The 12,255-nt window shown below is 39.1% G+C and overlaps 1 protein-coding gene and 1 long non-coding RNA gene across 2 annotated transcripts; one reads left to right on the top strand and one right to left on the bottom strand.

Moving 5' to 3' along the window:
- Positions 1–6,482: 6,482 nt before the first annotated feature.
- On the bottom strand, positions 6,483–11,671 carry MSTN (myostatin). The gene is made up of 3 exons (XM_040070210.2): positions 11,215–11,671; positions 9,022–9,395; positions 6,483–6,897 (listed from the first exon to the last, which is right to left on the bottom strand). The coding sequence occupies exons 1-3, from the start codon at positions 11,585–11,587 to the stop codon at positions 6,517–6,519; spliced, it is 1,128 nt and encodes a 375-aa protein (XP_039926144.1). The 5' UTR covers positions 11,588–11,671; the 3' UTR covers positions 6,483–6,516.
- LOC120755379 (uncharacterized) lies at positions 6,801–9,652 on the top strand. Its single transcript, XR_009208029.1, has 3 exons — positions 6,801–6,935; positions 7,689–7,747; positions 9,561–9,652. It is a non-coding gene; the product is annotated as an uncharacterized LOC120755379 (long non-coding RNA).
- Positions 11,672–12,255: the final 584 nt, after the last annotated feature.

The raw sequence follows: 12,255 nt of genomic DNA, 5'->3' as shown, positions 1-12,255 counted from the left end.
AAAGACTCAATAATGATGAAGTTATGCTGCTGTTTGTCGGCATAGCCCATGTTCTTTGGTACCTCTGGGCACACAGTGATCATGACTGGTATCCTGGGAGATTTGTTGCCGCACCCCACCGTAGGTGAGCAACACGAGCGAGCAGAGAGCTCTGGCCAGCCAGCAGCACACTGTGGTAGGTGTCACCTACAGCAGTGAAGCACTTTCCCCTGGAGCAGCACCTAGGCTGAGCTTTCCCACATGACAGCAGCGTACAGTAGGCAGCTGAGCTCAGGCCGAAGGCATGTGCTTGACGTTCCTCCCGCTCCTCCGACCACCTGGCGCTGCGCGAGAGGCGAAGCTGCAACCTGATGCCATAATGCGCGAGAGCCAGGTGTTCAGCTTGCTGCTTCGTATGTCAGCAGTGCCGGATTGGAGGGATAACAACGGGAAAAAATGATGGTGAAAACATTAGGAGAAGAGAGAAGATTGCTGTTCGATTGAGATCAGAATAAACCTCCTCTTTAAATGCACAGATGCTAAAATGTAAAGTAGATCTTTGCTCTTCATGCTGTTGTGTATGAAGTTTGACAATCCTGATTGGGTGCCACAATGCCCTGAAATAATGCTCCAACTCCCTGCTACCGTGGCTTGGTTGGGAAAATAATTGCTCCTCTCCTAGGTAAAAAAATAATACGGATTTCTGCAGAAAGAATGCATGAATCATGAATCTTAACTGCAAGCTATTAGCCAAGTTAGGAGTAATTATATTTTGGATTGCTACATATTCAAATTATGATGCAACAGATTATGCTTAGTTAGATTTGCCGTGAAACATCTTTTAATTTTGGCAAAGAGCAGACCTTTTCAGGTTAAGCATTCTTAAGATAGAAGTAAAAGTTTAGCAAATGCCTTCAGTACCATCTTGGATTTGGGAAGATAAACTCTTTCTTGCTGCCTTGGTTACAACCCTGAAAATATTTAACTGCTTTAAATTTCACTTTTTATATTGTACTCAGCTCCTTGAAGTGCATAGAAGTAGAGCATTGTTAGCACAACTGCTTTACAATGACTGTCACACCTTACATGATTTCAGGGTATTGTCCTGTTTGTGTTGCAGTTGTCTCCCAAACGGCTTTTTTTTTTTTTTTTTTTTTTTTTTTTTTAAAGTTTAGTGGAAGCTGTCTACCAAGTAATGCCCCCATAATGCTTTCCCAGGTATTCTTCCCATACCATCATAATCTTTAAGCGCTCCTGGTAATTTTAGTGGTGGAACATGGAACATAATGCCAAAACCAAGCATTTTTATTCTTTCCTCACCAGAGATCCTAACAAGAACTCGCCCAAGGCCATACAGGCCTCATAAGGAGTAACAGGAAAGGACTGCTGAGCCAGGGCTTGTTCCTCTGCCTTCCCACAGGTAGGATTCATCCAAGCTGAATACTTCCAGCTCTTGAGGGATTCTCTTTACTTGTATGGAGGGTAGTATATAAATGTAATGGAAAAGCTACAGGTTTGAAATCTAACTTGGTTATTGACTTCTAGATGAAAGACATTACTATGGGAAGAAGTTGCACGAGCTTTTAGGACCGCTGATTACTTTTGATTCATTATTAGATTTAGAGCACAAAGAGCCTGTAAGTTAAGAGCACAAGAGCAAGATCGCAAGCTGACTTGTGGGCACTAAGCTAGTTTATATTTTCTGAAAGCACTGTAGCCTCAGAGAGCCTTAGTGGCTGAGGCTGGTGAAAATCAGCCAGACTTACACCCAAAATGCTGCAAAGCTTGTTGCTGATCTTGACACCTCATCTGCATAGGGCTTCGTGACTTGTTCTCATCTATATTCTGGAGCAATAAAAACAGACAGTTTTTTCATTCCATACTCACGGTAGTAGTTCTTCATCCCTCAAATTGACCCTGGCTAGCCACCAAAGAGAATAATTCTGTTTAATTTATCAATACACCTAGTAATTAATTGGAATCATTCACTCTTGAATGAGCTGTACATTTGCACTTCTCAATTTCTTTTTGTTTTGCAAGATTGCTACAACAGATGTTAGCACTATCGCTTTTTTTGAGATTATTTAGAAGTGGCCAAGAGTGAACAGAGCTGTACTTTTGCCTATTCAAATTCAGAAGTTGGCCTGTAGTCCTAACTTTTTGCTTTGGATTTTGTCAGGGCTTTTATAAACTAAATAGGAGAACTGGAGCTTTAGTGTTGAGAGTTTGTTAACATTTTTATGGATTCAAACATGTTACGCTTTCATTTCAAGCCAGAGTTATAGTCTTGCTTCTTGCAGGGGAAGACTTTACAGAAAAGCAGATGCAGTTGCATTATTGGTTTCATTGCTGGTGTTACATCAGTGTATAAATATCTGCTTGCTACAGTTAACATTGTTGGGAGGAAGTTAAAGTGGAAGCACAGAGCTAACTCAAGTCAGTTGAAACACATTGCTCAGGTTCTTCCTGACGGTTTTGCTGAGTTACATAGGTACAGCATTGTTTGTAAAGATTCTAGCTTGTGACTCCCATAACGTACTGTTTCCTAGTCTTTTTTTTTTTTTTAATTGAAATGTACTAAATTTATAAGTTGAGGTGGGGTATTTTGGTTATTAGGTTTGTCCATCCAGTACTTCAGATTATAATAACCTGCTTTGTTTTACTGCAGCTTTAACAAAATCTATCTGTCTGCACTGAGCTGTCCAAACCTAATCTCAAGCAGATTTGTTTTTTGAGACCTCTGGCCAAAATAGGTCATTCGCATCCAAGTTGTGATTAAAAAAGAAACCACCCAAAAAAACCCCTTCAAAAAACCCCAAACCCCCAATGAACAACCACAAAGCCCAAACCTAGACTCCACAGAATTGAGGAAAAGCTACCTAAAGCTATGAATGGATTTGGCTTTTAGTTCTTCCTTTGAAATCTGCTCATATTTAGCAAAACAGCCCATTTGTGAAAAGTTGCAGCGCATTTATGCTTAGTGGTGATGACTTCTGTGTTCAGCTGTTAAATTCCCCACAGGCTGTGTTGAGCATGTTGGAAGGTTTCTCCCCTAACCACAGCTTCCAGCAGAGCAGGATGCACTGGATCTGCTTAAGGGACAGGAGGACAGTACTGCAGGGGGGGCTTTTCCCCCTGCTAAAGGGGATGTAGGGCAAGAGTCTGGGTGTGCTGGGGCTTTGGCTGCGGTGGGATGGGATGGGAGATGCTGTGAGAAATGGGAGGGGAAATGCTACTGGAGTTGCAGGTAACTGAAGCTGGGTAGGAAGTACAGGGAGAACAGCACTGGAAAAGGACTGGCTCATGCAGGGAGGGAAAGAGCTGGGCAGTAGAGCCAAGAGGAGGAACTGAAGCAGTAGAGAGATGAGGGACTGCCCTGTTGCAGATGTGCATGTGCATCTTGAGACACTTGGACACTGCCTTGGAAAGCTGGATTCTACCTGGTTCATTCCTGTGGGGATTCTGAGGATGCCAGGCAAGGAAATGCTGCTGTTTCTCACACATCACCCCTGACTGACTATTTTCAATGTTCTGAATACACAGCTTAACAGGGAGGTTTGAGAGCCATACAAAGTATTCACAAATGCTGCTCAAGTCTCTCAGACCTTAGCCTTGTAAATATAAGGATGTAACAATAAGAACAAAAGGAATCATTGACATCTTAAATTGATTGTCAGTAAACACATTAATGATCAACTATTCAGCAGCTAAAATCAACAAGATCAAAGCTCACAGCATGTTCCATGAGTTCCATTACTTATCTGTAAGGTCAATATTAAATCACAGGAGCCATAATTGCTCTATGATAATTTCAAGTTTGACAATATATAAAAGAGGCATACTGCATAAAATTTACATGGAATAAAATTTGTCTGAGTGTCAAGATGGGATGCTGGTTGGAATAGATGCTTTTTGGAATTTGTACTACTTGTTTTCTTGGTTTAATTTTGTTTTCAATGATTCCAGGAATAAAAAATTCCATCACTTTTGCACTGCCTTTGTGCAGGGTACAATTACCAGGCAGCCAATGATGTCACTTGTGTGGGGGTAAATGAATTTGCATTAGCTTTACCTATCATGAGTAAAAGTAATCCCGCAGGTGCTGTAACTGGACTTTGGTGCAGACTGGGAATATGTTTTGTTCCCTATCAACTGCAAAATCCACGCTGCTGCATCTCTGCAGCTGTTGCTATATGAACTGGCCCAATTAAAGCAGTGAATGTTTAGCTACAGGGTATATGGAAGTTAATTGGAAGTCTCGGAATGGTTTAAGAGCCTCACGCAAGGAGATGCTATTGATAGTTCACATGAGCAGGATGGCACTGCTTGGTGCCTGAATGTCACGAGTTAAAAGTCAAAGGGCAAAATGTTGGTCTCTGTTAAAGCCAGTGGAAGTTTTGCCATTGACTTCAACAAACAGAGGATTTCTCCCTTAATTCTGTAACTTTGGTTAGGAGGGGAACTTTGTTGTACTTTAAATTCTTGTGGCTTCACTGAGTGTCTGTATTCCAAAAGTTTTTAGATTTTTATTTAGTCCGATGGTGTTTTGTGGGAAACTAAATTGAAAGTGTATTTAAGGGCCCCAGGGACGTGCTCTGGTGAACTGCATCAGGAGAAGCTGAACATCTGCTTGATGCTTGGACACAGCTTTAGCAGAACTCCTAATCATTCAAAAGAAATTGCAGAAAATCTGTTTGCTTTTAAATTTCAAACCTCGTTGCTCAAATTTTAAGTTTTAATGTCCTTACATACAAATTTTTAAAAAAGTAAAAAAACCTCAATACAAAATATTTACCACCGAGGCAGAAAATATATAAAAGAGGAAGGGAAAGAAAATCAAGCAGTTTTGCAAATTTAGGGTGGTTTTACACAAAGGAAAATTCAAAACTGAATTCTGGAATATAACAAAAATGTGCATCATACTGACATGAAGATGTTTTAACAGTGATTGTGTTGTCTTAACAAACGCCTGGTTTATCAGGTCTATTTCACATGTGAAATAAAATGGACTTTATAGTAAATAGATCTTTTTAATTTCAATTAATCATTTTTTACTATAAGGAAAATGTACAGAATTTTTGTGGAAATCCATGTACTGTGTTTACTCAAATACAGAAAATACTTTGCTGCAAACTTTTAAATATACTAAAATGCATTTAATAGCAATCTTTTGTGGTATCATCATCATTATTTATGAACATAACATTCAAAATATGGAAATTCAGGTTGTGGATCAAAATGACCATAAAAACAGTAACCCAAAGAACCTTATAAACATGTCAACAGCCATCATTTATCCTAAATGGCTCATACCAATGTAAAAAACATATAAAATGTAGAATAATTCTCAACATATGGTTTACTTTGTTGCATTGTTCCTACATATTATTTGTGTTAAAATCCAGAAAATTATATTATGAAGAGAATATTGGGGTTTGTTTATTAAACTAAAGTACAGGTTAAAGTCATTCTTTTCTTGTGATGAACATATACCAACAGTGATTAAAAAATAAACATTTATTTACAAAATATTGATGCATACATATTACACAAGTCAGTTATATCAAAGTGGTTTTTAAACAGTATCTGTAGCAACCAACTATTTGCATTGGTTTACCATAGTGCAAATGGTAATGTTGCAAAGGCAGGTTAAAATGTGGGATTGCAATTTGAATGTTGGACTTCTCTGCTGCCTTCTGTTTTTCTATGTCTAGAAAACTATTCCTTTTCATTTAAAAAATACCTGTTTCTTGCGAATGTTGAATAGTGTACCTGAGGATAGGGCAAATTCGTTATTAAGTCTAAATTCTTTCACTTATATAACTATCTTCCTATTTAGTCAGCCTGCTTACGTAGCACCATTGCCATTGATTGCTAACATACTAATGAGAAGAAGGAATGGAGACACACTAAATACTATGCCATCCCTAATTTGTCAGTTTGTCAGTTTATGTGGAATTTCATCTGATACATTTTCACAAGTCTGCACTATATATTCAAGTGTTTAAGGATGATTCTGGTGGTATTGTGTAGTGGCGTATATGTTACCAGTATATATGTTCCTGTAAATATGGTATTAAGTGAAGCTGTGAAGAAAAGAACCTAAAAGCCTGCTCCTTCTGTCCTCAGGTGACAAGAAGCTTGCTTTTGATTACCACTGTGGACTGAAACCTGCATGTAAATTTGCATCCAAGTGACTGAATATTGATTCCCTCATAATGTAAGAACTTTATGGATTAAATCCGGTGATTTTGATTGTAGCTTTTCTCTTTTGCTGGCTCACAAGCAGCCATCAGGTTAATTACACTGTCCTTTAGTTCACGTTCTGTAGCTGATGCTGGTAGTGCACAGGAGGTCGGCAATGCCTTGTGTATGTAACTTCACAGTTTGAAAAACTGGTGAGGGGGTATAACTTTTTCTGGTTTTTTGGTTTTTCTCTTTTTTTTTTTCCTTTTTTTTTTTTTTTTTTTTTTTTTTTTTTTTTTTTTTTTTTTGGTAGCTTCCACGATTTGTGAAGCGGTGGATCAGACGGGGATCTCACGAGCACCCGCAGCGATCTACAACCATGGCTGGTATCTTGCCGTAGATGATTTGTTCTTTGCCGTTGAAGTACAGCATGTTGATGGGGGACATCTTGGTGGGCGTGCAGCAAGGGCCTGCCGAGCCCCTGGGGTTGGCTTGGTGCACGAGGTGGGTGTGCGGGTACTTTTGTAAAAACACAAATTCACATTCTCCGGAGCAATAATTCGCTTTGTATCTTTTAGGAGCAATAATCCAATCCCATCCGAAAGCTTCGAAATCCACTGTCAGCGGGTAGCGGCAACATCGGGATTCTGTTGAGTGCTCGTCACAGTCGAGACCAAAATCTCTGCGGGACCGTTTTGGTGTGTCTGTAACTCTGACCTCTAAAAATGGGTTCTGTGAGAAGAGGAGAAGGAATTGGAATCATTTCTGAGGTAAGCCCAAGTTCACTAAAAACATACAAGCAATATTTCAGATGTAGATGTATCAAGTTAATATTCTTGAAATGAAGTTCGCAAACAAAATTTGACCAACAATTCTGTTATGGTTATCTCTGTATTTCCCTGCTGTTTCTCTATATAGAGCTTTAAGACCTGAGTATTTGTCCCTGAAATCACCATTGTCTCAGTGCTAGCATCCTTTAACTGCTATAAGAACATTTCAGTAATTTGGATGATGATGGATTTTTACTTTCAATGTTGATTTTGTTTGTTTCTTTCTTTCTTTGCTTTAAACTCCATAATAAGAGCTTTTGTAAGTCTTTCTGAAATTCCCTTCATTAAAATCATCCTGCATTCAATCTTTCTGGATATCAAGGAAATTTTTTTGTCCAGACCAAGGAGGACAACAGTTGCTCCTCTATTGCTGCCATGCTTGAATGACTTTATGACTGAGTGAATTTGGAGGGGCAGCTAAATATTTTGACTCCTGGAAGAGTCCTGTGGTCAAGAATGTACTTTCACCAGATCTATGAGCCACATGCCTCCTATGGAAGGTGTGTTTCCACAGTCACCAACTAAGACTAGAAGGAAATTGCAATCTTCACGATCTTGAGTTTGAAAAAATTCCTAAAATTGCTCCCTCTTCCACACACTGATTTCTGCCCTGTGTGTTGGTTTGGCACTGATGGGTCCATCCCATGGTGACCATTCCTCAGGAGTAACAGCACAACTAACTTTGTTACACAGGTTTCCCTCTCCCCAGATACCTGTGAGCTGTGGAGCTGCTGGAAGTGCCCTTTGCAAAGGTAAATTATATGGGGAGGTGTTTGGTGAAAGGAACACCCCTGTACTGGGAAGGGAACTGCTGGAGAGGAGCTGGAGGCAAGAGAGAAGAGATATCCTCTCCCGTTATCAGCTGTGCCTCTAACCCTGCTCTGCCACTGAAATGTTTATTTATAGATGATGATAGCCTTGGGTTGTCAGTATGTGTCATCATTTCAATGGATGGAGGTGGTGAGGACCTTCCTGATCGTGATATCCAGTTGGCCTGTTTCAAATACAGGAGATCCACATTTATGTTGGATGTACAATCAAGTTATCACTGAGTTTTTCTTTAAAGCACTTTTAAATTATATTATACTGCTGTAAGTTAAGCATTGCATAAATATGGTTGGACACAATGGTCTTTTCCAATCTAAATATTTCTTTTTCTATGTTTCTGTGACCAACAGATTCATCTACTACATAGAAGTAAAAGTAGAATAATATTCTTCATACTTTATTCAAAAGGAGGTATCGCTTGTGATAAATTCAGAAATTTGTATAGGTTGTAGATGTTTAGTGATTTACAGGAACAAATAGCAAGGGAAATGCTGTAGTTTCAATTCAGGTTTACTTCAGGTGTGTTTGTAGGTACACTTCAGATGCAATTTGTTCATCTATTTTTATAAAAACAAACCAGAGAGTTATTTTGTGCTCTTTCTTATTATCATGGCTCAGTTATTGTATCAAGCAGAATTTCTCTATTCAGACATTTCTAATAGGTAGAATGATACACTCAGCAAACACTTAAAGGTAAAGATCTTAACATTATGAAGATCTGTTCCCATCTTCATAAAGAGACAATTTTTGTTCTTGTTAATAGAAAATGTATGCATAGAGAGTATGTAGGAACTCCCTTGCCTTTTCGGGCAATATTGGAGGCATCTTTCCTAACCAATGAAAGAATCTAAAGACTCTTCTTTAACTTTATGTGAAATAACTGCTTATTAATCTGCATTTGCTCTCAAAGTTGAAAACGATGTTACTTTGATAGTATCATTCATCTGTAATTGCCAAAACCTTTTCTAGTTAATGCCTCACAATGTCTCTCTGAAATACTGCAATTTCTCTCAATTTTTTAGAAAGAGAAATGGAGGCAGAGGAAAGACATTGCTTTTTGGCATGATCAGAGAGCAAAGAATCAAAGAACTGGATATCCAGAACTTTTATCTTCCAATCCCTAAACAATGCATCCATTTAATCCTTAAAACAGCTTAAATGCTTTTCAATCAAATGGGGTTTTTCCAAATAGACTTACCAATCCATCTTCCCCTGGTCCTGGGAAAGTTACAGCAAGATTCCGTCCGTTCTCATCGAAAGCTTTTATTTCGATGCCTAAATTGGATTCAGGCTGTTTGAGCCAGTTTTGCAACACTGTCTTCACATCAATACTCTGCCAAATACCGGTGCCTGGGTTCATGTCAAGTTTCAAAGATCGAATTCCAGTATATCTTGTGCCATCTTTCATGGGTTTAATAAGTCTCAGGATCTGCACAAACACCGTTGTAGGTTTTTGGACTTGCCTCAAGTATATCCACAATTGTGCCTTTACTACTTTGTTATATTGTATTTTAGAGCTAAACTTAAAGAAGCAACATTTTGGTTTTCCCTCCATTTGTACAAGAAAATCAGCTATAAATGAATGGAAAGAACAAATTACTGAACAGGGAACAAGAAAAAATGCGTATATAAACCTGACTACTTCTTCTGTATAGAAAATATTACAATATGTTATAAAGAGTATCAGTAACAAAGTGTATTTAACTTAATTCATTTTCTATGGTTTACACTCTACAGCAACTTCACTGGATGTCAACAAAATTATTATTCTATCACCTACTATCAATTCACTTCTGCTGGTCACTTCCTGAGGACCTTCATAAAGCATGCAGAATAGCAACTTCAGCATAAGCTGACTCAACACGTGTGTGGTGATCCAGCTATTTCTAATTTACTCCAAAGCCTCAGCCTGCTGCAGACCATACAGCCCTGGGCAAACTGCACAAGCTCTTACATTTCTGTTCTCAGTGGGAAGAAAATAATTGAGGGGATTAATATAAGGATCATTTTGTTTTCATTTGAATAATATTAGAGGAGAGTCACGTGCAGTGCTGCGTTCCTCCTTCCTGTAGCCTACGATGCAGCTGTCATACCTAGTCATGGCAATATCTTTCCATGCCAGGATAAAATGGGTAGTACTAATCCTAAATGGTGCAGGGCTTTAACGTTCATAAATCTCATCACTTAAGATACCTGTCTCTTTAGTGCATTTAAAATAGCTCAAGGGCTTTTTATAAGAAGTAGGAAATGAACTCAGAGCGGTGAAATACGACGACTTTTCTTCTGTCACTGTAACTATGTAGCAGTTTGATTAAAAAGAGTTATGAAGCCTTGAGCATAAAAGTCTGGAATAAAAGTGCAGGCAGACCTCAGCTTTGTGATAAGGCTGCAGTTAAATTAGGCTATTAAGTGCCCATCTTTATAATTACTAAGTTGAAAAATTTCACTGAAAATTTTACTTTTTCATCTGTGGGTTGATTTTTAGCTGGTGAGAGCAGCTGATATTATTCTAGTCTGCATATCATGATGATATCTGTAACTGCTAACATGTCTTATATGCCCTGTCATATTTTTCCTTTTTGACATCATATTCATAAGTGTTATTTAAAAAAACAGCTGCCATAGTCAAATACTTTAGCTGATGAAGAACATAAGATACTATAGTATTAGCTGTGCAAAAGATACTTGATAGGAGCCATAGCAGATGTTTAGCACTGGGAAGATAACTCAGAATCTGCTCATTCAGTAAATGCCTTCATTCTTCCTTGGCACAGCTACGTGAGCTGATTGCTATAGCACGGACATTTTTACATTTAATATGTTACACACATATTTGCTTTAAATATATAGTTTTAACTCCGAGGTGGGTGTTGCTAGTTTATGGGATCAGCAGAGGCAAGAATTTAACTCTCTACTTGCACTTGCTGTAGCATGTTGCAGTTAGGTAGGTGTAGTGCTCTAAGCTGCATTTCTGTTGATTTCTATTGCCTCTAAAAATACTGGCCGGTGAAACCTCCTCAGAAAAATATAGTTCTCTCGTTATCTGCACTTGTACTTTAAATTAGCGAGAGGAAATGCCCCGAGTGCTGCAGATAACGAAGTTGGCTAAACTGCAGATCTCCCTTTGCTTTCTGATGCAATGGGCAAATCCAAAGTGCTACAGGGCACACATGTTATAAGGAACCGAAAACCGAACAGTAAAACAAAGGATCGCCACACGGTCATCTGAACCTGGCTCAAATTCTTTAGAAATAACGCTCTCCTCCCTCCCTCCAGCAGACTTCAGTCAGCAGCCTGTTGGGAGAGCCTGAGGAGGAGTTGTGTGGCTCTACAGCAGAGAGACAACTCTCTCGGAGGGGCGGTGGGAGGCGAAAGAAGCAGGGTTACTTACACTCTGTAGGCATTGTGATAATCGTTTCGGTGGTGGCATGATAGTCATCATCTTCCAAAGAGCCATCGCTACTGTCATCTCTCTGCACATCATACTGATCAATCAATTCCTGCAGTGGAGGAGCCTTGGGTAAAAGTTGTTTAATAACGTCTCTGCTAATGTTAGGAGCTTGTTCCAGACGCAGTTTGCTGAGGATTTGAATTTTTATGGCTTCTATTCTGGAAGATTTTGTATTCTGTCTCCACGTACAAGCATTGCACAGTCCATCCTTTTCAGCGTTCTCTGCGGGCTGACTACTGTCATCAAGAGCAACCGGATCAACTGAAATCAGCATGAACAGGTAAATAGAAGCATAGAGCGCTAGCTTTTGCATGATCTCACATTCAGTGCAGCACTTTTCCCTTCTTTTTTTTTTTCCCCCCTCCCCCTTTCCGTTTCAGCACTAAACAGATCCGTGAAAGCAAATGCAATCTGAGAGACAGCTTGCCACACTGGTGTACCTTATATATTCCAAGGGGGCTTTTTATACTCCAACTTTGATTAGGCTCATGTCGTCAAACCCGACGATTGGTTGCTGTCCCAACAATGAATCTGGCTGTCAGAGGGTAAAGCCCTGTCGATCACAAGTCACTAGACAGAGTTTAGTTACAGCCAAGGGTGAACTGATTTATCTGGGTACTTCGCAGAGGATATGCCTTCACATTCTGAAAGGATATATTTCCAAGTATTGTAGGCAGCAGTACTGAAAGACAGCACTGTCATTCTTAAATATTATACCAACTGTGTACTTGTACTATGAATCAAGAGAAACCTAGCTCTAAACTTGCTTTAGGCTTCTGCCAAGCTTTCTGACTTGAAAGTTTGTTCTATTTAAAAGAAAATCCTGAGGGGTTACTTATAGCAGGCAGGAAAATAATACTTTAGAAATGGATTGCAAAGAGTGTTAATTTATGTTGTTCAGCAACTAATATACATTCAGCAGTTTTTATTTCAGAAAACATTACTGGGTTTTCCTAGACACTAGCTAAAGCAGTATTGGAG

This window comes from Hirundo rustica, chromosome 7, assembly GCF_015227805.2.
Source record: "Hirundo rustica isolate bHirRus1 chromosome 7, bHirRus1.pri.v3, whole genome shotgun sequence".
Taxonomy (NCBI): Eukaryota; Metazoa; Chordata; class Aves; order Passeriformes; family Hirundinidae; genus Hirundo; species Hirundo rustica.
This window is presented reverse-complemented; position numbering and strand designations above follow the sequence as displayed.

Excerpts from the sequence above, each read along its gene's own strand:
- MSTN (XM_040070210.2), bottom strand. The coding sequence starts at position 11,587 with ATGCAAAAGCTAGCGCTCTATGCTTCTATTTACCTGTTCATGCTGATT. Across the intron at positions 9,396-11,214 it reads TATCACAATGCCTACAGAGT|CTGATTTTCTTGTACAAATG; the intron begins GTAAGTAACCCT and ends ATTCATTTATAG. Across the intron at positions 6,898-9,021 it reads GACCAGGGGAAGATGGATTG|AACCCATTTTTAGAGGTCAG; the intron begins GTAAGTCTATTT and ends CTCTTCTCACAG.